Source organism: Leuresthes tenuis, unplaced genomic scaffold, assembly GCF_036924035.1.
Source record: "Leuresthes tenuis unplaced genomic scaffold, fLeuTen1.0.hap1 SCAF_3, whole genome shotgun sequence".
Lineage (NCBI taxonomy): Eukaryota > Metazoa > Chordata > Actinopteri > Atheriniformes > Atherinopsidae > Leuresthes > Leuresthes tenuis.
Window position 1 is genome coordinate 19944868 of NW_027325357.1, and position 26920 is coordinate 19971787.

Sequence of the window (26920 nt, forward strand, 5' to 3'; positions counted from 1 at the left end):
ATAGTTACCAGTTTAATTTATCAGTTATAGGTTAAACCTCAAAAATATGTTTCTAAATGTTGCTAAAAATTTTCTGTTGAGTCTCCTCTGGAAGAAATATTGAGGCATCATCAATCGGAGTTACAAACTTCCTTTTTAGGAAGTTTCTCTGTAACTGTAATGAAACTAAAAAAAGGAATTTGATATGAAAGTTTATATTATATTATTTCTACATATCGGCATCCTCTATTTTTTTACGCAGGACTCGCATTAACATAACATCTACACTTCCTGTACTGAGAGGAAGGTGAGCCAGTGACCGTGCGGCCTTGTCAGATTTGTCTCTGTCCTTTGACATGGCTAAAGCTCCTGCTCAGTTGCATCTCTCATCCAGCAGGGGACACACTATGTATTTGTTTGCTGAGCAAGTGTCTGATGTCCTGCGTTATCGTTAATTTTTCTGTACTAGGAGAAAACTACAAAGTATACAGATCAGGAAGATGCTCTGGCTGCAGAATACTGGTTACAAATCACATAACTAAAATGCTTTGGTATACTTATGTCATTTTTTATTGATTTGATCAAATCAAATAATTAGTGTGTTCTCAATATATCTAAACTCAGTTTGTAATGAGAAAATGAAAAACTTTGTACTGAAAAAGATGTCATTGCATTGTATAAAGATCGAAACAGACAATCACTTTTAGATCACTTTTATTTTTAAACAGAATATGGGGTGTTATGTCAAGAATCTGGATGAGTATACTGTATATGTACTGCACAATGGACAACCCCATCCAAAGGGAGTGAGAGCTAAGCAAAAGGGCTGTTTACATCAATCACTTTGACCTACATAGTCCAAAGAAGCAGGAAGTTAATTCAGCATCAGTCATAAGGCAGATTTTCATCAGCGTGGACAAAGTTTGCTTCAGTCTGTAGAAACATGTAGACAGTAAACAGGAGAAATCCCTGGAGGTCTGAGCTGCTCTCTTCTGTAAATATCTGTTCTTACATTGCATCAACTTCTCTTTAGTTTCAGTCCAGTAGACATAGGCAGCTCAGGCTCGTTTGTTTCTCCTTTGCTGACCCACTGCAACAGGAGCATGATTGTCCAGTTTTTTCCCCCTGGTCAGTGGATAGACATTCTTTACAACACATCTTAACACAGAGACAATGTCAATATATACTTTATGCTGTATAGAAAATAAATACAAATCTCTATCTACATCATCATCTCCGATTGCTCTCTTCTTCTTGTAAGTAGTAAAATGTATATTTGTCATGTTGTATGCATGTTTGTTTGTAATCATCTCTTGTCTGTATTGTAATGGGCACAATTATTTCAGCAGATCTGATGTAGTACCAGTTTCTCATTCTGATTTGGCTGATTATTGTCATTTTCTTTTGTCTTTTCATTGATGATCACAGTCTGAGGACCATTTATGTTGTTTTGGAGAGAATTGTGGTGCTTTACTTCGACCTCGCAGGGCTCAGTGTCCCAACCCTGGCCTGCCAGCAGCAATATTAGTGCAAGGAGGAGTAGTGTGACAGCAGTGGAGGTCAGCTGTGGATTGAGCTGCAGGCTAGGTAGAAGCTCTGGGTCATCCTTTGTCCTAAACGAGACACATTGAGGCTTTCTGCTCTCCCTTGATCTCCAGCTAACGTGCTTGGCGCCCTCGTTAATCCCTAAATGCAGACACACTCTGTAAAATGTCTCCGCCTGCAGGTGAGTCAGGTTGAAGCTCTGCGTGCCAGCAAGGATGCGTGTGGTGTATGGTGGCGTGTGGGCATTTGAGTATATTGCCTGCCAAGATAGGCGGGTTGAGGGGAGGTTGTGTCTGCTCTGCCAGGACAAGATAGCATAGTGTTCTCCAACTTCTCTCAACTCCAACCTGGCATCGGTTCTGATTGCTTGAAATTTCTTCTGTTTTGTTGCCACCCCCTTCTTTCTATTTTTTCCTCTGCTATGCACTCCCACAGTAACACTTCGTGTATCTGCTCCCAGTGCATTCTCAGCAACACAAGTATACAGGCCTGCATCTCTGGGAGTGATCTTGCTGATCTCCAAAGTTCCCTCAGGCAGAAGCTGGTAGTTTCTGAAAGGTTGGCAGGGAGTATCATCTTGAGCCTGCTGGTGCAGGACACGGGATGCAGATGAATGGTTGGATACTTCAGAGGTTGTAACATTCTTGCAGAGGGCAGGAGCTGATGAACTTTTGGATGATTGGCTTCGTGATGGTCCAAGCTTCAGGCCGGAGGGGGTTACCCAGTACAGTTCAGGCTGTGGATCTGCAAGTGCTCTGCAGTGCAAAGCTAGTTTTCCCCCTTCTTGAACCCCTACATAAGAAGGAAGGGAGGTGGCAGGAATACTGGGCAGGCAGGAGGCAGACATCTCTCCTGATGATACCTCTCTCACCCTACGTGCTCTCAATTCTGGAGGTTCAGAGCACAAGGTTGCCTGGGGCTGGATAAAACGCACCAACCGGGCTGTTTGTGTATCTTTTTTCATGTCCCTGTCAATGTGAGGATGAGATATATCCTTAGCAGCCCAATGAAAAAGGCAGTCACATCGCAGTGGGTTTGAGTGTAAGCTGACCTCTTGAAGACTTGGCAGGGAGAGCATGATATTCTGGTGCAGGGCGCTCAAAGAGTTGGAGTTGAGCATTAGACTCTCCAGCCTGCTCAGCTGGATGAAAGCCTGAGGATGAATGTATGAGAGACGTGGGTTGTTGGTGATCTCGAGCTTGGTGAGCTCCGGGAGGTTCTCCAGGGCAGCTTTATCAATGGACACAAGCTCCTCCATGTTGTTCAGACCAAGCTCCTTCAGGTGGGTCATATCTTGGAAGTCTCCTGTATCAACCAGTTTGATGTGGTTCTTGTTGAGGTCCAGAAACTTCAGTCCTGGCACTCTCCTGAGAGCTTGAGACGGGACTTTGGACAGAAGATTGTCATAGAAGGAAAGACTTTCTAGGCTCTCGAGACCCTCCAGTGCTTCCTCAGCTAAGCCTCTTAGGCCCATTCCACCAAGCACAAGGCTCCGGAGGGATTTTAGGGCCACAAAGCCCCTCTCAGGCAGGGCCTCCACAGGGTTTCCCCCAAGCATGAGAACTTCCAAGCGAGGCAAAGCCCTGAACCATCGGGGGTCAACAGTGTTGAGTCTGTTGTTGTTGATATGAAGACGAAGGAGGGAGTCCAGACCAGCAAAGGCTCCGGATGCAATCGAATGTATGTTGTTGTGGCTGAGAAAGAGTTCTTGCAAAGCTGGAAGTGAGGAGAAGGAGGCCTCGGGGAGGTGACTGAGATGGTTTTCCTCCAAGTGTAGGGACAGCAGAGAAGGCAGGGAGGAGCTCTGAGTTATGGTTCTGACACGACTGAAGCGGTTCTGAGAAAGGTCCAGGTCGGTGAGATTGGGGAGTCCATGCAGCAGCGTAGTGTCTAGTGTGGACATAAGGTTGCTCTGTAGACGCAGGGTGTGCGTGTTCGGGGGTATGGGCAGGGGCAGCTTGGTCAGTAGCAGGTCACTGCAGTCCACTGTGGGAGCTTCATGGTAGATGGAATCAGGGGAGAACCATGGCTTGATCTGACACACGCACCTCATCGGGCAGGTGACATGCCATGGCATTGCAGGAGGTAGCGAGCCCACAACAATGGGCACAAACACACCACTAAACACACACAAAAGACAATGTGACTGTAGAAGCACTAAAGCCGGCCTCATAATCCTTGCGAGTCACACAGCTGATTCAGACACGGTGAGGAAGACTTTGTTATGGAGATGGCAGATCAATCATTTGGACCAGAGATGTGTGCACAAACTGTAACTGTCAAACAGATGGTTTTGTGTCATTACTCATGACATCATGAAGAGGTATTGGCTTCAACAGAAAAAAAAGTAAACACATTTCTCCTAATTCACTAAGCTTCTTCTACACCAAGTGTGTCTTTTTGTGTTGGATTGCAATGGTATGAACAGAGACTTTGCATTGGCTGTGGCTTGATGATGTCCTTTGTTGTCACAACATCAGCTTCACATCTTGACCACACATGGAGGACTCATAACTTGAGTGTTGCAGCTCACTGTTGTCAGAAAACACAAGAAAGGACAGGCAAAGATTTAGAGAGTAAAACAGAGAAAGTCAATTAAATAAAAGCTGTTCAAATCTGTAATAAATTAGTCCCTCACATGAAAGAATATGTTTATATATTCCTTCTCATCAGTTCTCAAATCATTCATAATACATTTGGATGTTGCAACTTTTGCTATTGCAAAGTCACAAAGGTTTTCAAGGATGTATTATGCAGACAACCCCCCCAAAAAAAGAACAAACAAAACAAAACAGATGCTTTGCACCTTAAAGAATAAGGAAGAGCTGAAGAAGTTTGAAGTTCAGATGGATGAGAATGGGGAGAAATATCTGCTCCTTATCCTTTGCTGTAAGGGTCTGTTTAGACGTGGGCAGAGTAATATCACACAAATGAAGACAACTGTGGTAAAACCTGAAGAGAAGACAATGTAAGAAAATACACTGGATGCAGAACTGGTGAAATCATGTAAATATTTCATGTCAGTACTTCATATTCAGTGTCAGTTACAGCACGGCCACCCACAAACGTTATTCATTATGTAACATTCAAATAAGACCCCCAGGATCTTTTATATGTTTTGCCTTTTGCATTTAAGGCTTTAATGGGAGCAGCATCATGAACAGCTACTGATGGAACAATATAAACACATGCACCAGAGTTACATCAGCATTTTGCAGACTTTCATATCTGGAGCAACTTAATATTCATAGAGTACAACTATCACACCAACAGATCAGAGATATTTAGCAGCAATCAGAGCATCCTAGTAATTGGCTAACTAACAAAGCACACACTCTCTGTAGTGGTAAAAATACATCTCTCACATGTCAACCTGTTCTCAACATCTGAGTTAAATATGAAAGTCAGGTGGTAAGGAAAGAAAAAACATAGGCCAACATGCTCAACGCTATTTTTTAATTAGGTTGAGCACGATGTTTTTGTTTTATTACACCTGCATTAATGGACTTTTTGGAAACCTTGGTGCATAATGCAAGGGTTTGAATACAATGTCATCCATCAACAAAGTCTCCATCCTGCTGAAAATGGAGCAACATTGCAATCATAATTTAGATGACTATGAATGTAATCTTCTCTGTTGCTACAAATTACACTCATGAGTGTGACAACATGATAAAGTTACAGACTGTAAAAACAATATCAATATCAACTAACAGTTTGAAAAACTTAATCAAGACCCATAGAGTCAAAGGGGACTGCAGAGGTGATCCCCACCTTGCTAGAGATATCACTTCAGGCAGTTTGTCAGCAGGATTATGCAAAAACCTTCAGGCTGTATTTTGTTAAATGCTGTGGAGAGGTGGGCTATTGGGAAAGGAAGATCCTATTTGATTTTGATCTGGATATGGATCAAACTTGTTAAAACTGCAAGGCAGGACATTGCCTCAGCAGTGGAGTGTTTTCTTTATGTACCCCTCTAGTCTGCCTTAGGATGGAAATCATCAGTGACTCCTTTGAAATAGAAGATTTGCAAATTACAATCACTGGGAAGTTTTAAAGCAGAAGCAATTGGAGAATCCTCACTCAATTCCCAGAGATGACAAAAACCATACATTAGTATCAAATGTATTTTATGTAACATGAAAAGCCAGACTCCTCAGTGATGAAAAGAACAAGTTGTTTTGCAACAGATGCCACAAATCTCGCAGAACCCCAAACTTAACATCATGGAGTCAGTCACAACTGCACACTAAGATGGTGACACCACCTCTTATGTCACTTTGTATGCAATTAACTGACAAACTATGAATGGCATTCATCTTGAAAACAAAAATATTACTTTAAGAAACTGTCATTAGATTAATTTATAATCTTCCTTATGACCTTCCTTGACGTTTGCAGAATATTTTGTCCTGCCAGCTGGTGTGCAGAAACTCTGCAGGTCTGCAGCCTCCAGGACTGACAGACTGTAATGTTAAACCTTTGAAGCCTTTGAAGTTGTTTGTGTTGTTAGCAGGCGATGGGAATGCATGACGAGATGCTTGTTAGGTTACTATCAAGGTGAGAGAAATGATAGACAGAGTCTGTTTATGACAGTCATGGTGAGAGGTTCAAACGTAATGTGATTTAAGCAGCAAAGAGATGGTATGGTGGGACTTTGTGGTGCTGTATGTTAGTTTAATGTGTGACCTCTGATAGTAGAAACGCAAGAGCGGTTCCAACCTCCTGGGGCTCCTTTTACTCCTCTATCACCCATTTACTTTTATCTCCTTTCCCTCATCTTTTCACATGCACACTCCTCTGGATTAATCATTTAAGTTTGATGTCCTCCACTTTTATCATTTGCTCTCAAAAGCTCATGGCGTTTTTTTGGCCATTTCAGAAAGGCAGAACAGTGTGCTGATGTGTGCTTGTAAAATGTTGCCTTGCGATTTGAGCAGTTCATAAAAGGAGGGTGAAATACATCTGTATGAGCCAGTGGCTACTTTCATAATACTCCTCAATTTTTAAAATTTGGATGGAGAATATTTTTGCTCTTAGTCTTAGTCTTATTCTGGAGACTCTTTTGACTCAGATGTTGGTGAAAGTTTTACAAAGGACAGCCCAAAAGCAAACAAATGATCCATAGCAGGTCCCCTACCATACCAGGGCATTTAATAAAAAAGAAAGTTATTGGAGCCCTTTATTCGATGTCATAAATAATTGCAGGATGGTTGCTGCATTAAGGTAGGGTTGATTTGATCTGAAATTGTGACTAACTATGCTATTGATTTAAATGTTCTTTTTGAAGTGGTTTGGAAAAATTGAAAGAGAAAATTGGTCAGCTGTTGCAGGATCTACAGATTTATGTGTACTTATACCAACTACTGTATCATATGCTTTATCGAACCAGTCCATCCATTTTGTAAAGACTCGTGACAATATTCCACCGTTGCATTGCTGAGACTCAGACTTGGAATGGACAGTGTGAAAAATGTTCAGCATGGGGCAGAGGCAGAGATATACCATCCATCCATTTGGGTCTGAGTTGTCTGGGTAGCAGTTGAACCAAAGATGCCTTGACTTCTAAAGCTCTTCAAGCTCCTCTCAGGAACACCAACCTATTCCCAAACTATCAGAGAAACAGCATTTCTCCAGCCTCTTGGTCTGCCTGGCCTTCTCTTCTACTTAGGAGATGCTCAAAGGACCTCAGCTGGTTGGCAGCAGCTTTCTGCTCATATTCTAATGCTTGTATTTGCAATCTTATTCTTGATTTAGCACTAACAGTTCCTGATCCTACAGGAGTAGGAAAGTAGATTGAGTAGTAAATCAGTCTTTTGGCTCAGCTATATTTTCACCACAATAGACTGGCAAAGTGTCCACATCATTGCAGACACTGCAACAATCCATCTGTCAGCCCCCCGCTTCATCTTCACTCACTTGTGAATAAGACCCAGAGATACCTAAATCCCTACACCTGAGGTAGCGACTCATTCACAACCTGAAGAGAGAAATCCATCTTTATATGGCCAAGAGGCAATACCTCACACTTAGATTGGCATATTCTCATTCAAACTGCCTTATATTAAGCTGCAAACTGCCTCAGATCATATTGGAGGTCATGGCTCAATGAAACCAACAGGACCACATCATCTACTAAAAGTAAATATGCAGCCCTACTATTTTGACAGCTTCCTAACCAAAAACTGTTACAAGCACTGGGTATTTTTGATAGCTTTTTTTTATAGGCATATCTGGAAAAAGTTTGGGACCAACGTCGTAAATGGTATGTTGGTCACACTAGTTCTACTTTTATTACTGGAGCTGTTTCAAGCCTAGCTGAAGCCTACTACTGTTGTGTATTCATTACTGATTCACCGTCATTCCCTTCCCTGCACCCTCGGCAAACCTCCAGGAATTCAACCAATCAGAAAACGCTTCTCGGGAGGAATCTTCCCTCAAGAGAAAGCTCTTCCTCGTTCCGAACTTATTATAAACTCTTTGAAGTGATAAAGTATGCAAAGCTAATCTTGAAGTACCCAAGATTATGAATTAAATCAAATTACTGGAAATGATCACATCATGTTCACTTAAACAGAATTCAAACCAAAATCCAGAAGCAGCGTGGGAAAATCTGAGTCCACTCAGTGGATTCTGTAGCTTCGGTGGCAAACTACCAAAACTTCAACTTTTATAGAGGTGCTCCCACTTGCTGGTGATTTGTTAATCAAGAACATTTGATAAACCCCCTGCCTGCTACCTGAACTCGTAATTCTATTTTTTCTCACACTGCTTCTCCATATTGGTGGAATTTCTGAAGAATGGATCATGACATGGTTTTATTTGTCTTATATAGTTATTCATCTGAGGTTGTATTTAACTACTTTTAAGACCTGGTGGAGATCAGATGACTTGTTATCCAGTTCATTTTACTTGATACACACAAAACAAAAAAATCTTGGATCACTGAATGCTTGCTGTTTGGCTTCTTATCGACTGAGAGAAGGCAACAATGACACTTCTGTGAGGCTGATCAAGAATAAATTGAAAGCATGAATCCATACAAACTCATAAAAAAACATCTCTTTATAGAAAGGGAGAAAGAAAATCTATGGCTGCCATGTTCAACTTAAAGGTTAATATTTAAAGATGAACACTCCTTGTGCTGTTGCTTTTCTCCCTCTGTTCTAGATTAAGTTTAGGATTGGGGTATTTATGGTCAACTCTGTGCTCTAACAGGCAACCGTGAATAATTTAGTGCCTTGAAACTGTATACAAACTATCAGGAGGTGAACTAAAACAAAAGGGTCAAGTTATTTGGGAGCAGTCATATTGTTTAAACATCATTTTATTCTTTGTCTCTTTTGACTTTGAAATCTGTGCAAAAGGCAGAAAGAGACAGAATAAAGCGAGAAAGCTGAAAGAGAGAGATGGTCAGAAATGGTCTTTTGCATAGTGTTTGTGTGGGCTGTGCAGCTACGACACAGAGAGACTGCAACAGGGCAGAATAGAGAGGATTTTGAGAGCAGGAGAGCGGGATGGTATGACAGAGATAGAGGTGCTGGATGCAGATACAAAAGGAAAAAAAAAACACAGACGCATTGCTCTGCAGCTAAATCTGTTCCAGCATGCACACAGATGCACTCGGACACATTCATGTCTTCCAGTAGAGACCCCCCTCAGCTTTTCTGTTTCATACACAGACACCTGCTATCATCATCTTTAAGTGACTGCGCATACATCCAGAGCTGCATGTGTTCATCAGTGACTACATGTTTCTGTGAGTGCTGCAATGTCCCGTTAGCTTAGAAAATTCTGTCAACATATTTTCAGTATCTTACCGCAACAGAGGCACTGACTACATCTCTCTCTGTCGTTCTTCTTTCTCCATATGTTGTCAGTCTTTTCTTTGGAAATTCTTCACATTCCGGCTTTTTTCTCCTCTCCCCCTCTCAGTCTCTTGTTTATTTATGTCTTAGGATTCCTGAAATATCACTTCCCTGGCTCTTCCTCTCTGTCGCTGGTACTAAGCAGAAATTGGCACAGACTGAATCTTTTTCCTCCTCTATCCCTCCAGCTAAAGAGGAGATGAGGTGTGTTCTGCAGCAGCGCTTCTCATCTCTCCTCCTCTCTTTCTATTGCCTGCCTCACTCTCTCCCTCATTCTCTTTTCCAGTTTCACAAGCCAATAGAAAACCTCTTGTGTTGGTAAGAACATGCTATTCTTGCTGGATGAAAGCTTTTCTATGACTCTTGGTTGCATTTTTAGTTTTCTGCCATCACCTGCTCTTTAGACTGCCTATAATGCCAGGTCATACACACAGATATGGCCAAAAAACAACAAGAGAGACACAGAGCTATATGCTGTACTTACAGATTAGTGATTAATGGGCTGTCAGGAATCAATGCTGACTTGTTAATCACAAACCTTGAACACAAAGCGAATAATAAATCATGATTTAAGTTTTTACACTTTGAGCTTTGATATCTTTGGGATCTTGACTACATCTAAGTATTAATAAGGCTTCAATAAACCTTACTATGATGGTGCTCTCATTCGCTCAGTGCACAGACCTTTCTTGAAAATACATTAAAGGAATACTCTGAGGGTGTTTAGATGCCATGCAAACTGACTTTGAGTTTCATAGTTACAATTCTCAGTTGTTACAACAATCTGTGTTTCTCGAGTCTCTATTTCATAGCCAAAGTAGCTGTCAGGTCTGTATAATTCCACACTGGCAGGCGGTGGCTAATGGTGGTAATTTATGACAGAACAGCAATTTAAAATGACTGCAGACATTGAAAACCTCTCCTAGTGACTGCAGCAGGTATGTATATTTTCAGTACCAGTGCCATATCTCTGTAAGGAATAAGTTATTCCATTTATTTGGTTTTATGTTGGAAATGTTGAAAGCTGGAGATTAATCAAGGTATAACCTCTACACTGTGGGATGTTCCTGGCCTCAGTAGTTCAGCAAAAACATGATAAATAGCTTGCATGCAGTATAGTGCACAGTCCCCTGTGGACATTAAGACACTTCACAGTAATATAAATGGTGTAAAATCAAGGCAGGTGCAGACTGAAATGGAGCTTGTGCAGATTGCAGCTGCATTTACAGCAGCGAAGTGCATTCGAGTAGATGTGACTTGAAAACCTAAATTAGGTTAATGGAGTGAAAAAAGAATGAGTGAGAAAGCTCAACAGCATGACTGAAAAGTGTTAAATATTTGTCTTCAAATCACATCTGAATACGGAGCCTTTATTTGTGATTTCCATTGACTCAGAAAGTGTTGCTCCTTTTGTGCTCACAAGAACAGCTAAACAATCAAATGTTCCTTTTCTTTAGAAAACATGACCTAATGCTGTCAGACAGATACAGATACATACAGATACAGTATGTACGTTAGAATGTCCAGATTTCTGGACATTATAGGAGCAGTGTTTAGGATTTAGAGACTTCTAGATGTAAAGCTGCAGACTGCAACAGAATGAATATCAATTTCCTTGAATGGGAGGAACAACAATGCTTGCTAAAAACACAAAAGAAAAAAAAAAGGGAAAGGCCCTCTTTAAAAGCATTGTTTGGTTTAATTCTGACAACTATAGAAACATGGCAATGAAACAAGGCAGACTCTGTGGACAATGGCTTGTGCCATCTGCTGATATTTATGGCTTTAAAACAACTATTTTTGCATGATTTGATTTCCTTAAAATCCCGTTATCCAACATATATTAGATTTCTGCCAGGCGTATATGACACTGATATCCTAGGTGCTAAGTCTTTCAGATTGAGCCCACGTGTGAGTTACGCAGGAAATTGTTAATAATTCTCATTGTGTGAGTGTAAAGGATACCCCTAAAAATTATAACTCAGACCTCTAAAGATGGAAGAGCTAAGGTCATTTACATGAACATGGCAACAAAAATCTCTGACTAGATGACGAAAACACATAATTACTGGCGACTGGCAATAACTGGGATAGGTCAGGGGTTAACCTGGGCCAGAGCCTTCTGGGGCTCAGCCCTGGCACGCAAGGTTTTTCATCGTACATATGCTCAAGTTCTCTTTTCTTCAGCTATCTATATTTCAACACTTTCTCAGGCTTAAAGGCATACAATGCTCCATTTTTGTGTATGCTTGTGAAACACAACATTCTACCTTCACCCCTCCACTCCACCGACTCTGTGAGCTGCTGTGTTCAGGCCCTTCAAGTATACAGGGCTCACAGCATGAGTCACAGGACAATGCAGTAAATGAAAGAAATAGTACCTTATTTTCCTACACAGAGGTTATATTCAAAAACATATACACTTCTCCGCTTATGAATTTACAGATCTGCAGATCTGTGACCTCAGTCACATGACATTCTGTCATGCAGTACCTGACAGAGACAGACAGCTTAGTGCAGCTGGATGGAAAAGTAGGGAGAACAATATGGTGTTATAACAGAGTGCAAATGAACATCTTAAACAAGATTCAAACTTTACAAAATCGTACTGTGACTTAGATTAATTTTATAGGCAGATTTTCTAGCTAGCTCATGTGCCCAGGCTGAAACGCCCCCAACCCCCCAAACAACAAAAAAAAAAACGTTCAACAAACCATGGCTTGGTGATGTGTATGAAAATGAATTGACCTGCAATCTCTGACTGTTTTTGCCTCACCTCTCACACAGAAACTAGACTTCAAAGACTTAAAGTTTAGAGGTAATCTATGTCTTTTTAAAGCATGTTCACTTTACAACAGGGTTCAGAACAGTATGTGGTGACTGAACATTTTAAAAGTTTATTGTCTCTTGTGTTTGTCTTAGTATGTCAGGATTTAAATCATTATTCTGTCCTTCAGTGGTAATTGCACCATTGTTATTGCTGATACAGAACACAAGAGAGTGTATTTACAGAAAGACTTTATTTTTAGCTGTTTTGCACACTGCCAGCTTCATTTAGAATTTATCTGATTGGTCTGCAGACCAGAGGGATTCTAAACTTTGTTTTAATAGTCTGTCTGATGAGAAGTATGCCATGGCAAACACTTTGCAAAGGACAATTTCTCACAATTCTCTCTCTAAGTGCTAATCCATTACATGCTTCTAAGACTCAACACTGTATGTTCGATCCCATATTTGTATGATCATAGATTAATCAAACAAGATTTTCTGCAGGAATGTGAAAATAAGGACAGTGTTAGAGTATAGTTAAACTTTAGACAGTAATGATTGCTATATACCAGTCAGAACCACAATGCAGTGTATTTGGGAAACATAATAATAATAATAATAATAATAATAATAATAATAATAATGATAATGAAAATGATAATAGCAGATGTGTTACTTTTGTAAAATTGACTTTCATTTCAGTTCATATTCAATCAAATAAAGGTGAAATAGATTATAAAAATCAATTAAAATTCTGTTTGATGTATACTTTAAAGAATTAGGATGATCTGAAATGAAATATGATCACAACTCAATATTGATTAAATTTTTGCCTGAAGCTGACAAACACTTGCATTCATTTTTTCACATAGGTTCATTGAAGTTGTTAAATGAAGAGCATCTGAAGAGTGGAGAAAAGTGCATTGAAACACAGCCCCTGGTCAGTGATGAAAAATGCACCAGTTCTGATGTTGAGTCACTGATAAGTTCAGAAGTTCCTTCACAGTATGAAAACAAACAAAAACAGTATGTGGGCATGGTTGTGTACTTGTGCAGCCCTGCTTGAGGCAATGTGCAGAACAGTAAGGACCAGTGTAACTACTGTACACTTATTTTTCTCTGTAATGTAATATGATAGTGGCACAGAGAGAACATTTTCCGCCCGGGAAATGTTGGCGTAAGAGTTCCGTTTGAAGTAATTTCATACAGCTGTGATGTGCTGTTGCTGTTTTGAGGTCGTTTGGTTTTACCCTTAATAAATTATTCCTTTTTTTTTTTTTTTACCTCGTGCTGTTGCAGGAAAAAGACAGATGCATTCGCATCGCTCTGTGTCAGTCCGCATAATTTTTGTTTTCACGTTGTAGACTGTGAGATTGTTTTTGCGTAATTGTGTAATAACTATGACATTAGCCAGATGGTTGTGTAAGAAAAGAAAAGAAGATAGAGGATCTACTGCAGAGTTTAATGCGATAATGAAGGGGCAAAATAAATAATTAACTGGTTGACAAACAAACCAAAAAGGGAGGGGAAAAAAAAAGAAAAGTCAGATAAGTTCAATGTAAAAAACTGCAGACTCTCTAATGGCTCTGCCTTTCATTTGCTCGATTCGTTTAAGAGCCAGCGCACAAAAGCACACACACCCCCATGCCCTGCTGACTGAAAGGCAGCAAGGATAAGTGGTAGCTCCGTCAAAGGAAGGGAGAGAGAGAGAAGGTCGCCATAGCAACACTGGGGGGGTTGTCGCTTCTATTGGAGAAAGAGAATCAGCTTTGACTATCCCTACCATCTCCCTCTTCTCCCATTCTCATCCCTCCTTTCACTGTCTAACCTTTTCTTCCTTTCTGTATGTTCATTTAATCTCCCATGACCTGACTTTGGTTTCCTGGGACATCTTCACACTAATGTGAAGATTCAAGTCACGTCTGTTGCTCCAGTGTTTTTATGTTTGTACAACAAGTGCTTCCAAGAGCAAATCTGTGTGTGCAGAGGAAGGTATTTGTATGTGCCTTTCCTTTAATAGATAAGAAGAAGATCAAGTATATGACTATTGCAGCTTATTGTGATTGAATTATGGGGCAAATATTTGAACATTCAGTCAGTGACGTACATTAATTTACATCAATAGTAAATTAAGTCTATTCCAAGTACGTCTGAGCAGACACAAGCGCGTCTTGCTGTCAAATCTCGGAATAACATTTTTTTACGAGCATAAGTTTGTACACATGCACACAACAGGGCACACGCATGTAGAAAATGCGATGTGCTAATGTGAGGCAGAGCATCTCTTCCCTGTCACCGCATTAGAATTCTGTTCACAGGTGGGTTGTTCCCCAGCTGGACCTGGCAACACTCAAGAACTCAAGGGCAACCCTCCCACCACATCACAACGGAACGTGATATGGGGTGGGAGGTTGTGTACGTGTGAATGTGTGAGGATGAAAACATGGCTCAGAGAAAATGATTGAGCATTTGCTGCCATGGTGACAAGCTCAGCAGTATCTAATAGCAACGGGCTGTTGAGAAGCCTGAATTATCTGGGTGGGCGGGGAGGCTGGCGAGGGTGGACAGAGAGAGAACAGGGACAGAGATGGATAATAGAACTGAATACTCGGTTCATGTTTTTCACAGTTTTCACCTTTTGGTCATGTTTTTTTAACACTTTTCTACTTAAACTGAAAACACAGATGAAGTCTTGTTGCTACTGTTTGATCTCTCTTTATTAAACACACACTCTTGCATGCTTGAGAAGTTTGCAAAATTAAGAAAAATGAGACATCCTGTTGAGAGAGATTGCTGATTGTACACCTTGTACAAGGTGCCACCCTGCTGGGAAAGACTTGAAACTAAATTAATGCATCATCATTACAAACCATAACTGCTTTTCTGCAGAAATTGTAGCTGCTTCATCTTAGACAGAGTAGGCTGTGTAAAGACAACCTTATTAGGATTGATCATAATATTCATGTGCAGATCTTTTGTTAACTAGCACTGTTTCTATGTTGTTTCTATGTTTGTTAACACTATGCGGCTGTGTTTATTGCAAACGAGATGGCAACAGGTTTGTGTTCATGTGCTGGCTCCCTGTGCAGGGTTGCCATGGTGAGAAAGATGGAGAGGAGACAGTTTGATTTGAGGTTCAGTAGGTTCCGTGTAATTTATCTTTACAACAAAAAGAGCCAGATTTGATTTTTCAGCGGTAAAAACATTTTTTTTTAATGAAATAGTCCTTTTTAAAGACCCTAGGTGTTTAACATAAATGGAGGGTGAAGTAAAATGATCAAGAATATGTAGTTTGCCGTGGTTGAGCACCTCATACAAAATGGACCCCTACTCCATGTGGCTTTGTGACGCTCTCTGGTGGTGAGATATGGTGGTGCAGCTAATACTCAGCTTTTTACACAGCAATCATGAACACTTTGTATATGATGATAAACACTGGCCATCTCCTCGACTGCATTCAAACTGCTGCTTACAAGTAAAAGTAACAGGCAGTTCTCAGGAGTCTGAAAAAGCACATCTCAAACTGACCACCGAGGACGAGTATTTTTTTTCTTTTCTTCAGAGACAAAGGTCTCAATAAGTGGCCCCTGGAGAATAAATGAAAAGAAACATCTCTGATACCAGCAATGTATTATGAGTAATGATGCAACTGTGATGCAGCCACAGAAAACAATTTATACATTTCAGTATTGGGTGAATGCGCTGCACTGTGGTGAAATTCTAGTGCAACAGATTGTTGTTTTTCTCACTGGTCCAAGTGCTTTAACACAGAGTGTTGTAACTGTGGAGAAAACATTTAGCTATGGACACGAAAGCTCTATTTAAAAAAAAAAAGAAAAAGCTGCAACCAAGGCATGTCTGCTCAGAAGTGATTATGTGGTTATTAGAACTGTAAATTGACAGGGACAGAAAAAAAAACATACTTTTTCCACACTGATACAAAGATGTTCTCCAGTTTTAATATGTTGGCATAAGATGAGTCAAAAAGCCTGCATAGATACAGCACAAAAAAACAGCTTTTCACCCTGAACCTGCTGTGTGCACTAAAGGGCTAATCTAGGAGTTAGTTTGACCGTGTGCAATTTACTGACAGAACATATACATAATGCAGAGTGAAGTTCTCCCACTGAAACAAATGGACACACATTTGATAAAACTTTGTCATATTTGGACAGTGCCTTGTCCCTTCTGTGTTATCTGGTGGCCAAAACAAATGAAAGAAGACAAAGGAAAGAGAAATAAAAAGCTCCACCAAAATATAAAATCCCATTAATTTTCTCTTCTTTCTTATGTTCCGACTGTATCTTCTACCTTCCTCCTATCTTCTAATGTCCATCCTTAGTTTAGTATAAGCAGCTTAAGTTTATTAGTAAGATCGATTAGTTTGTAATAGATTTATTTATGGATATCTAAGCGGGGGAATATTGATGCAGAAATACTCTCCAATACTTTTGGCTGTTGTCATATTGGGAACTCGAGACAACATGTGACTATACCACCTTCATTCAGGTTTATGTGGTTTGGGGTGGGGGGGACTGTTGCTTTGAAAATAGACAGAGACATCCACTATCGAGAGGATTGCTGGTTTGATCTTTGGCTTCAAAGTGTCAAAGTGTTGTGAACCTAGACACTGAACACAACTGAGTGAATTGTGCTTTATGATTGTAGTGTGTCCTTTGTACAAAGTGTCCTTTGTAGATACTAATTCAACAGCACCTTGAACGTGTCTCCTGAAAAACTGCTTAAAACTGGAAATATGTCATAGTAGCCAGGATGTGTTAAAACCATGAGAGATGACACTAATAGATTAAGTCTTAAACTCCAATGCGAGCCATTTTTCAACAGCTGAGCTTATTAGGATCATAGTAAAACATGCACAATCACACACACGCACACACACACACACACACAGAAACACACACACACATGCACCTGTTTCCTCTGACAATCGACATGGGGCTACACAGCTGTTTTATTGTTCACATAAACTGGGATATTCTGCTGAAAATATCTTCTGTCAAATTGGTAAATACACACGTTCACTCACACACACAACGCATATACAGCTTATCTGTTTATGCAGCTTTTGCTAGAAATGACACTCCTGCAGCAGTGACTGATGTTGCTGCTGTGGTTGATTGATACATTTTGAGTTTACATTTATCTAACTTGACATCATGAGATGAAAGAAGAATCACAAATACTCAGACACGAGAATGACACAAACGGCTACAAGGCTAATTTGCATCTATGATCTTTGGAGTTACAGGAGCCCTGGTAAAAGTACTTTTCAGCACATCAATAAAACAAAAACCTTCAGGGTAGAATCTGATTTAATCATATTCATACTGTGAGATACGTACAGAACTATGTGATACAGCTAAGCTCAAAGCCCATACAAGCATAGGCTGAAAATCACTGGAGAAAACATATCTAAAACAGCCTGAAATCTGATGTTTTTGTCTGCATTATTCACGCTAACTTGCTTCTCAGGCTATAAATAATTCAATCTCAAATAAGAGATCCTGATGAAAGTTTTTTTTCATTAGAAAATCAGAGGTAACAAACAGAGGATTTCCACTGAGAGAAAACTTTCTTTAATCCACTGAAAGACAAGCACGATTACTAACACAGAGACATCAAACTACAGACAGATAAACATCCTAAGTTAATAAAAAGTTTTAGCGAATCACCGATACAAAGAAATATCAAACAATTCTAATGCCCCAACAAACAATAACTTACACTGGTCATGTCAAAACATTGTGCAATCACCTGATGTTAGTCTTTACTTGATCTTTTTAACATTTTAAACACTGTTTACATTTTATGCTAATAAAGGTTTTTCAAGAGCAGTGACACAATGTTGAGGAGAACTGACTCTGTATGCTTCATACAAGTGTGCCATTTCTGCTACTGCAGACCTTGTGGGTAAACTGTGGTTGTTGTGGGAGAAGAGAGGGGTGAGTCATTTTTGTGTGGAGTGTGTGTGAGTGAGAACGCTACCAGAACCTGCAGCTGCAAGGTGCATGCTGACAGCTTACAGGATAACAGTCATCTGAAAGCCTCAGAGTTGAAAATAAAGAAAACAAAGCTATCGTGATGTATCTCTTTTTCCCTCCTTGTCTTAGTGGATTGGGACCATAAACCCAAGGAACGAGTAAGGCAATAATTAGTCACATAAAACATAAAGAGGTCCCGTTAAAACTGTTAGGAGCTGCACATTTAAAAAGGCTTATTCCAAAGCCTAAAGCTTGACTTGTGGAGTGTGGATGAAGAATCTATCTGTACATTCACTTATATTTTGGGTAATGCGATTTTAGGATTTCAAGTTAGATGGCAGTACAAACAACTCCTTCTCTTTTCAGTGAAAATATAACCATGCATAAGCCACATGTATGTGTCCAGCCTCACCAGTAATAGTGAAAGGAGTCTTTACTAGCTTTAACAGTAAAAAAAAGTCCATATTTGGAGGCTGGATGCCATAGTAGAAGAGTTACACACAAGGCTAGTCGTTTAGGTAAACTGAGTTCTTCTCCAATAACTTCTTACACATTTTATTCTTCATTTTCTGTGTTGCTTTAACTCACTGTGTGATTAGATTCAAGCCCCATAGCCACTGGTTAGGGGTAGGCAATAAAAAAGAAGTGATTAGGTTTAAAGATTTACCAAAAAACCTGCCTTAAAATAGACTCTTTCACTGAGTCCACCGGCTGATGGATAACAAGTCACACCCCCGTCGGCAAAATATAAAACATGATGTTGACTCAAAATAGACCCCCTATTAGGATACATTTCTCTGTCCTGGATTTCACAAAAGTTGAATAGAATAAAATACTCAGTTGAAAAGAGAAGACATCAGGGAGCACCCAAAAGTTTCTCAGAGCCATGAGCTGGAGATTGCATTGACATTAACCTCTGGATTTTTCTGATGGTTCGTCCTACGGCGGCAGCGTTCTTCTGAGTAGCGCTCCCCTCGATGGACGTCCAGGTAGGGATGCCACTCTTCAGATGGAGAGCACAGTGACTTAAGCCGCTGTAGAAAGTGGATATTAATGCTTTATTTTTGGGAGAAAACACTTCCTGGAGTTCCAGCAAAGCACCGGAATGCTTTGCAAAAAGGCAAAGCAAGACATACATATACACACATATATATATGTATATATATATATATATATATATATTCACACACCTTCCAAGGGTTTCCTTTTGCTTTTATCAGCTTGAACACAGCGACAGCAGGGATCCAGACAAGGATGAATGCAACCATGCACCATCCCAAAGCCAAACCCCAGGCTGGATACTGTTGTTTTCCATAGGTGGGGGGGACAAAGGTGACCACAGACCATCCTAATATCACCTACAACAGTAAAAATGGCATGAAATCCATGTTCAGTGACCGTTTCTTTATGTGCCTTTTGAGGGATTGTTAATTATAGTTTTGGAATGCTACTTGTCAACATGTGTTGCTGGACATATAATAAGAAAGTGACTTTGTAATTTGTGAAGGAGTTATGCTCAATTACTGCAAATTCAAACATATCAAGTGTAGAAGTGTGTTTCTAAGATAGAAACAATATCAAGATGAGCAGATTGAAAGAATGTGTGACGAGTTCTCACTGCTATGATGCAGGGGCTGATAAAAAACCAACACGCTCTCCACCAAAGCCAATAAAGGGAAGTCTTGCTTCCAAGCATCATCTCAATGTCCTTAATAAAACGGTTCCCTCCTATGAAATGTAAGACAAAAAACAGACAAACTGGAGTTTGAGGCCATCTGCCACTTTTACAAGTGCATGCACAAGTCCACAGTTATCATATTTACCGTAAATGTAACAGACACCAACGATCTCGAACAGAACTAAAACCAACAACACCCAGCTGGCAACAAACTGGTCTATGAGAGTCACCCAGTATATTCCTGCCTATAATGAAAACACACAAACACACACGCTCACAGAATTAGCAAGTTAATTAGTTTTATGTCAGGTAACACTAATACAAAGTTGCACTGATACCATCTTACTCTTGTGACACATGGCAGGCCCAGGAGATAGAGAACAGAACACGCAGTTATCGTCAGTAAGGCCCGTTTGGATTTGAAGGTTTTAGGGAACGCATCACACAGGCAGGTGGTTAAAACCTCTAATGACAAGAGGAGAAAATTTAGGCTACATCAGTCTATCATCAGTGGGATTCTATCAATAAAGCATACAATGGAAGCTGAAGATCTAACCTATTCCTGCAAACTGAGAGTCCAGACCAACAGTCAAAAGCATGAAGAAGAACAAAATGGACCAGAGAGGAGAAATGGGAAGCTTCGAAAGGGCATCAGGATAGGCAATGAAGGCCAGGCCGAATCCTGCACGAAAATAAAGAACAACAAAAACCATTAGAAGATAACCTGCTCCCAGATGGTTGTTCATTGGTTCCCACAAGATTTGGATATCTGACCTTCCTTCACCACTTCTCCAACAGGTATTTTGTAGATGTGAGCCATATGTCCCAATATTGAAAATATAGCAAAGCCTGCTAACACACTGGTCCCTGTGAAGACGTGAAAACAGTAAACAGATTAGAATCAATACACACACACATATTATTATTCCTTTTCTACAAATGATATATTTACAGCCTACCAGCATTTGTAAGTGTTACAATAAATGAGTCCTTGAACACATTGTTGTGAAAGTTGTTATATGAGGCAAGAGTCATGAGTCCACCCCAGCCAATAGAGAGAGAATAGAAGGTCTGAGTTGCAGCATCTTTCCACACCTACGGCACACAGTGAGATCAAATGAAAGGATTGTTTTTCTTACATCCAAACTCCTCTTACATGTTCAACTTGAAGATGGGTGGTCGGACACCAACCTGTGCTTCAGTCAGCTTTGTCAAATTGGATTGGGAGCCAATATAAAACTCTATCCCATCTTTAGCTCCCTCTAGTGTCACACCTCTGATCAGCAGGATCAAAATGACCACGTAGGGAAATGTAGCTGTGAAATACACAACCTGCACAGAAACAAGCAAACAGTTAAGTTCAAGATAAAGGGCTCCCTCTGTGTGTAAATATTCAGACTGATATGCGGATGAAAGGTAGTTCACTTCAAACATTATCATGGTTAACATGTCATTTTCTTAAGAAAATAGAGTAGAGAAGAGAGTATTTCAGAAATATGTGTTTACTCGTTCTTTATGCACATAAACAACACAGCAGGAGACTGTCCATGTGAGAAATTTCTCACAACATAGATGGTTTTACTTGGATGAAAAGATGTTTTTCTCCTGACTGGCTTTGGCAACAGGGTTTGATTTTCCCAAATGGTAACCACTCTGCTGATCTGTTGATTGGTTTGAGTTTGTTTGTGATGGATAGTGACAGAAGATGGTTCAAGTAATCAACCAAAATTTTTCTAAACATGTTTCCAATAAAAACTTTCCAGATGAGAAACTGGAACTGAAATGGAAACAGTGAACACCATGTGCTGTCTTCATGCAACCAAACTCAAAACCCAAACAGGTCAAAACCTCTGTTTATAACCACCACCTCTATGCACTGATTGTTGTTTTCTACATGTAGTGGTATTTTGCAGTTTCAGTAAGTTTTTTCAGACAAAATAGTGTGTTTTTCCTATCTGCAGTGCACTGGATATGTACAGGTTTTGGATTGAATTACTGACTTTGCCTGATGACTTGATGCCCCTGATGAGTGCTGCAGCAACAATTAATGAGCTCAGCAGCAGACAGAGAGCCAGGTGCCAAACTACTGGTCCTGTCTCATCTAAGCCGCCGGATCTCTGCAGAGCCACGCGACTGTGAAGGAGGAGAGGTATTTTTAGTATCGGTGCATTTGGAACAGTATGACAAGCAGGGACATTTGTTTGGAGCAAAAAGTATAATCCTTACTCCCAGTACTGCTCACTCGGACTTTGCACTGAGAGTGGGACGATGTTGGATGATGAGCAGGAATTGTTTTCCTGAGAGCCGTTGGCCATCAAAACATCGCTTACATTACAAATCACTGGGAAAGGAGAGAGGACCAGTGAGTAACTGATCCAAAATATCGCTTGAAAACATGTTTTTCTTAAAAGCAGCGATCAGAAATTTGATCTGTAATGGTTTCTACAATTTCTCCAGAATGATTGAAGAGTCTGACAGAGAACAACCTCGAATATCTTTCATTAGTGTCAGATTATATCATATCATCCTATCACCCAACCTCACAGGAACATCATCTTCTACCAAACAGCATACTTATTCATCACAAAAATTGAAAAAAATAAGCACCTATAGATGTGTTGCTGCAACTGCTGTCAGCCCAGCTGAAGCATCTGGACCACGGCAGAGGAGACTGCATGGAGGCGAACATGTAGTACAGGCTGTAGGCAATGATGACATTATAATAGATTGATACTATTAGAGTCACCATAACCATGGCAATGCCAACACCTGGAGAGGGAGAGGACAACAACAACAAAAAACACTATTACCATAGGAATCAAAAATAATTATGAGAAATATTGTTATATCATAAGGTCAAATGAAGAAACAATTATATTAGAGTCCACCCGTGACTCTAGCTCCATCATCCAAAACAGTGCCCTGATATCTAAGTTATTTGATTTTGTATATATTTAGTGTTACAGGTCCCTAGACTCCAGCATGAAAGTAAACTACTGTTGCCACTTTCAAGTAGCCAAAAGGGGAAAAAAATTATATTTGTTTCATGAGACAAGATGAGTAATTTACTGTTTGTTTTGTAATTCAATCCATCTTGTCTCCAAAGCCAAATGTTTTTTATTCTGACAGTCAGTAATGAAAAACTCTAAAAAACTGCTACAGTACATGGTACAGTTGCACAGATACATAGCAGATTTCCTCTTTACCTGAAACCCTCACTGATAAATTGAAAACAAGATGCTTTTTATTCTATTTTACTGAGGTCATAGTAGTATGTAAAGTAAGAAGCTATATGTACAAAAAAAAAAAAAAACAACAACAAAAAAAGATTAACCCCTGCCTTTAGCCCCCATGTCTTTAGGGGTTAGACTTTATTTTTTTGCTTGTAGAGTTGATCATTAACAACAGTCCTCATTAAATAAGATTTAGGGTTCAGTTGTGGCTACACAGTTGACCATTAACCACATCTATCTATCATCTATCTGTCATGCACATGTTGGTGTTGACATTGTCTTCCACTGAAGTTGAATGACAGTCTCACCTTGCAGTAATGGCACCGATCTCCATACATTGATTGAACCTTGGCTGCAGAACTGACCCAAGGCACTTTCCAGGAAGAAAAGAGGAATTCCAACCACCACCAACATTGTAAAATAAGGGATAAGAAAGGCACCTGCTCATATTGAAGGATTTGATGGCATGGAGAGAAAAAAGAAAGAGTATTACCAAAAGTTATCATAAAAGGACCACAGATGGGTAAGAAAACAAGAACTGACATACCCCCTCCATTCTTGTAGGCTAAATATGGAAATCTCCAGATATTTCCCAGTCCAACAGCATAGCCGATCATAGAGAGGATGTAGTCCCTTTTGCTGGACCAGTTCCCACGCTCAGTATTTTCATCCTGAACATCCACATGTGGATCCTGCTCATCGAAAAGGTCAAAATGTGACAAACTAGTTGTTTAGAAATGCATGAAACTTGTTTCTAATTACCTAACGTAGAAAAACAACTGTCAATGAGAGCAGTCAGTTTCAGGTCAATGGGCTGGGAAATGTTGTATTTATTTATTTATTTATAATATATCTCCTCTGCTGCTGTGCATGTGGTGTTTTTCAGGGCAAAAATACAGAGAGTTGCTTCAGTCTCTAAGGAGAAACATGTGGTACTGGCTCCTTTCTAAGAAACCTATAGTCACAGCAGCCAGCAGTAGCATGTTTCTGGAGCAGGACATTATAAGAACACATTTTTCTAACACTTAATGCTAACACAGCACAAAACTTTTTTTAGATTACTTAAGTAGACCTGTAGCTTTTATTGATGTTTCAATGAATATTTGATCAGGTCCAAATCTTTTCCCTTATAACAATTAGTGAAAAACAATGGAGTGAAAGTTCAGTGAAGCAGGTTTGTATTTTTACCTGTTCGACGACAGCAGGATTTCTGAAAATCAAATCTGTGACACTGTTCCAGCCGTATTTCCTCATGTCCACTCACTTGATTGTTCAAGTCTGAATAAGACATTTGAACCCTTTCCCGCACATTAGTTTTAAGGTCCTTGCTCCAAAGATAAGTGATTGCTCCAACCTATCACCTGCCTTGACACTCCCCCCCTGAGTTGTTTGACTGTGTGAACACTCAAATTTTTAGAAAATGAACATTACATCTGTTAGTAAAGAGAGTTTCCCAAAAGATTGTATGAATGACTCACCTAATTAATGTTTCATTATCAGGATTTCAGCAATTTCCAGTGCACAAGTAGAAATACTGCTGGAATGAATGTTGATCGTTTCAGTGACAGTGACATCATGGCACTGCTGTTTGTGTGTGTGTCTGTGACCTTGTCCTCTCCACTACTCCCTAATGCCACTGCTGCTGATGCACAGTGGACACAAATAATTTTGGTCAATGACACATACACATAATGACAGCTTGTGTGCAAACAGTCACTTTGTGTAGATAAGGTCATATCATTAGGGTGTAATCATCACAGCCTGATGATGTGACCACAACCTCATTGCATGACATGACAGCAGACAAAGATCTTTGCTCTACACCAGATCAGATTACTTCATGTGCTATCTCTGTTACGATAGATCATCAAATACATCAACATGAAACAAATCAGAAAAATTGTGCACCTCACACTTTTGATGTGGTTGTTTGGAATTATTTTCTAATTCCTCATATGGTAATGTTGCATTAATGTTGGCAAATATTTTCTATCTTCTGTGAATGTGATGGATGAGATTAGAAACAAAACAGTGGAAGCGACTGTGTTTAGTGTCATCCCTAAAATTCATGTAAAAAAACTCCCATTTCTGCCACTGACAGAAACAAACCTCTTTTGACTCAAATTTTATCAGCCAAGTTTAACTAAAACAGTCAGGTTAATAAGTGATTACCAACGGCAACAGGCTCGCCGGTATTATTTTCTCCTAGTGTCTCTTTGTTTATGTATGTGTGTTTGTGTGTGTCTACATGGTACATGGTATCTTGGTGACACCCGTTGTGGTGGAAGATGGTTTGGATGTGTTTATTTAGGTTAAAAATGATGGCTTATTAGAAAACCGGTCTGGTAGAACATTACACCAAGGTGGGTCAAAACCACTGGCCTATTTCCACTTTTAAAATGTGGTCTTGGAGACATCAACTCTAACTACCACAAAGGTAATTATACATGTGTTTCTGTGCACAGATTTTGTCAGTGTGATCACAAACATAATAGATGTAGTCAGTGTGGGGAAAAAAAGAAAAATGGCCGGATTTGTGATAGGTGCAGTCTGAGAATTCACTGCCGTCATCTCTGGTGTCCCTATTTTTTTTCTCTTTGTTTGACGATTGTCAGATTTTTTTTTTCTCACACTGGCTGATGGACAGTATTGTGACAGTTGAGCTGCACCCCATCTCAGCACCTCAGTGACCACTGAAGTATGGCTGCTACAACCTACTACCTCATTGTTTTGGTCCAATGACTTTGATGCTGCGTCTTCTAAGCTACCCAGCAGATAGTGTGATACTAGATAAGATGATATCCTGAAGGAGACTTTGTGTATCTAAGACATTTAAAAAAGGCTAATTCTCCATATATACAAATAAACAAATGTCCTGAACTGCTTTGCTTGAAGATGATGAATTTGGTGATGAAATGAACTGTAAAGGAAAATAAAGTGAGTCAAAACTGTTTTTAATGCTGGTCATGCTTTGTCAAGGTCAGAATTGTTGCGCTAACACTCCTTTTATTGACTAAAAGAATGATAAATTGATATAGCCTGTAACTTTTAAGCTTTTTGAGCAAATAGCACCACAACCTCTTGGAAGTTACTCAGACAGGGTGATGTGTTTATCTCTGATCTGTGTGCCGTGGTCTTTCCATAATGTCCTTTTTGGTTCACTCGGTCAGTGACGTTTGACTAGGAGTTAATCACCAAAAGCATATAATCCACATAGTCTCTTATGACAATCTGCTGTGAAAATATTATGACTAATATCATAGAAATAGTTTCTGAATCTTGTGGCCATTCAGCCAATGGCCAGTAACACACTCAGGGTTTGGCTCTGATGTAACCCTGAGTGTCATAATAGAGAAAGAAGAAGAAAATTAAACAAATGTACACAACTCCATCACATGGTCTAACAGCTTGGTAGCCATAAAGACCTTAATATCAAGGGGCTATATGTTGTTCCTGTTCCAAAAACAATGATTTGGAGGTGCTACAAAGGAGAGAAATGGATGAACTGTGTTTAGATCTGACACTGTCAACATGCTGGTGAATGACACTGGACAAGAGGAAATTAGCCACGGTTGCTTCTTTCTGATAGAATTATAGGGCTTGAGATTTAAAATGAATCACAAGTATGGATGATGATAAGGAAACAGACTTTGCCACAGAAGTGTTGTGTAATCAGGTTTAGAGTTGAAGATAAAAGAATGTGAATAGAAATAACTCTTTGCCTCGAACACAACACCTCCGACAGTGGGACTGTTTAGAAAACATTTTGAGAACACTTCTTTCTTTTCTCTTTTGGATTGTTGCTTTTAATTTACATCTCTGTGGCATCATCATCCCTCAAGCTTT

General features: G+C 39.8%; 2 protein-coding genes across 2 annotated transcripts; both read right to left on the reverse strand.

The window, feature by feature from the left end:
- Positions 1–683: 683 nt before the first annotated feature.
- Positions 684–9613, reverse strand: lrrn2 (leucine rich repeat neuronal 2). Its single transcript, XM_072382437.1, has 2 exons — positions 9345–9613; positions 684–4056 (listed from the first exon to the last, which is right to left on the reverse strand). The coding sequence occupies exon 2, from the start codon at positions 3695–3697 to the stop codon at positions 1322–1324; it is 2376 nt and encodes a 791-aa protein (XP_072238538.1). The 5' UTR covers positions 3698–4056; positions 9345–9613; the 3' UTR covers positions 684–1321.
- Positions 9614–18882: 9269 nt separating this feature from the next.
- slc6a14 (solute carrier family 6 member 14) lies at positions 18883–24351 on the reverse strand. The gene is made up of 15 exons (XM_072382438.1): positions 24263–24351; positions 23622–23766; positions 23383–23514; positions 22449–22610; positions 22068–22182; positions 21842–21974; positions 21033–21173; positions 20801–20936; positions 20616–20708; positions 20398–20523; positions 20188–20306; positions 19987–20086; positions 19782–19891; positions 19354–19521; positions 18883–19197 (listed from the first exon to the last, which is right to left on the reverse strand). Exons 1-15 carry the CDS (start codon positions 24326–24328, stop codon positions 19042–19044), a joined length of 1902 nt encoding a protein of 633 aa, XP_072238539.1. The 5' UTR covers positions 24329–24351; the 3' UTR covers positions 18883–19041.
- Positions 24352–26920: the final 2569 nt, after the last annotated feature.

What these genes read in the sequence shown, in the direction of transcription:
- lrrn2 (XM_072382437.1), bottom strand. Translation starts at nt 3,697, where the DNA reads ATGAGGCCGGCTTTAGTGCTTCTACAGTCACATTGTCTTTTGTGTGTG.
- slc6a14 (XM_072382438.1), bottom strand. Translation starts at nt 24,328, where the DNA reads ATGAGGAAATACGGCTGGAACAGTGTCACAGATTTGATTTTCAGAAAT. An exon ending in AGCCTACAAGAATGGAGGGG is followed by an intron (nt 23,515 to 23,621) that starts GTATGTCAGTTC and finishes CAATATGAGCAG; the next exon opens with GTGCCTTTCTTATCCCTTAT. An exon ending in CTCTCAGTTTGCAGGAATAG is followed by an intron (nt 20,307 to 20,397) that starts GTTAGATCTTCA and finishes TCTTGTCATTAG; the next exon opens with AGGTTTTAACCACCTGCCTG.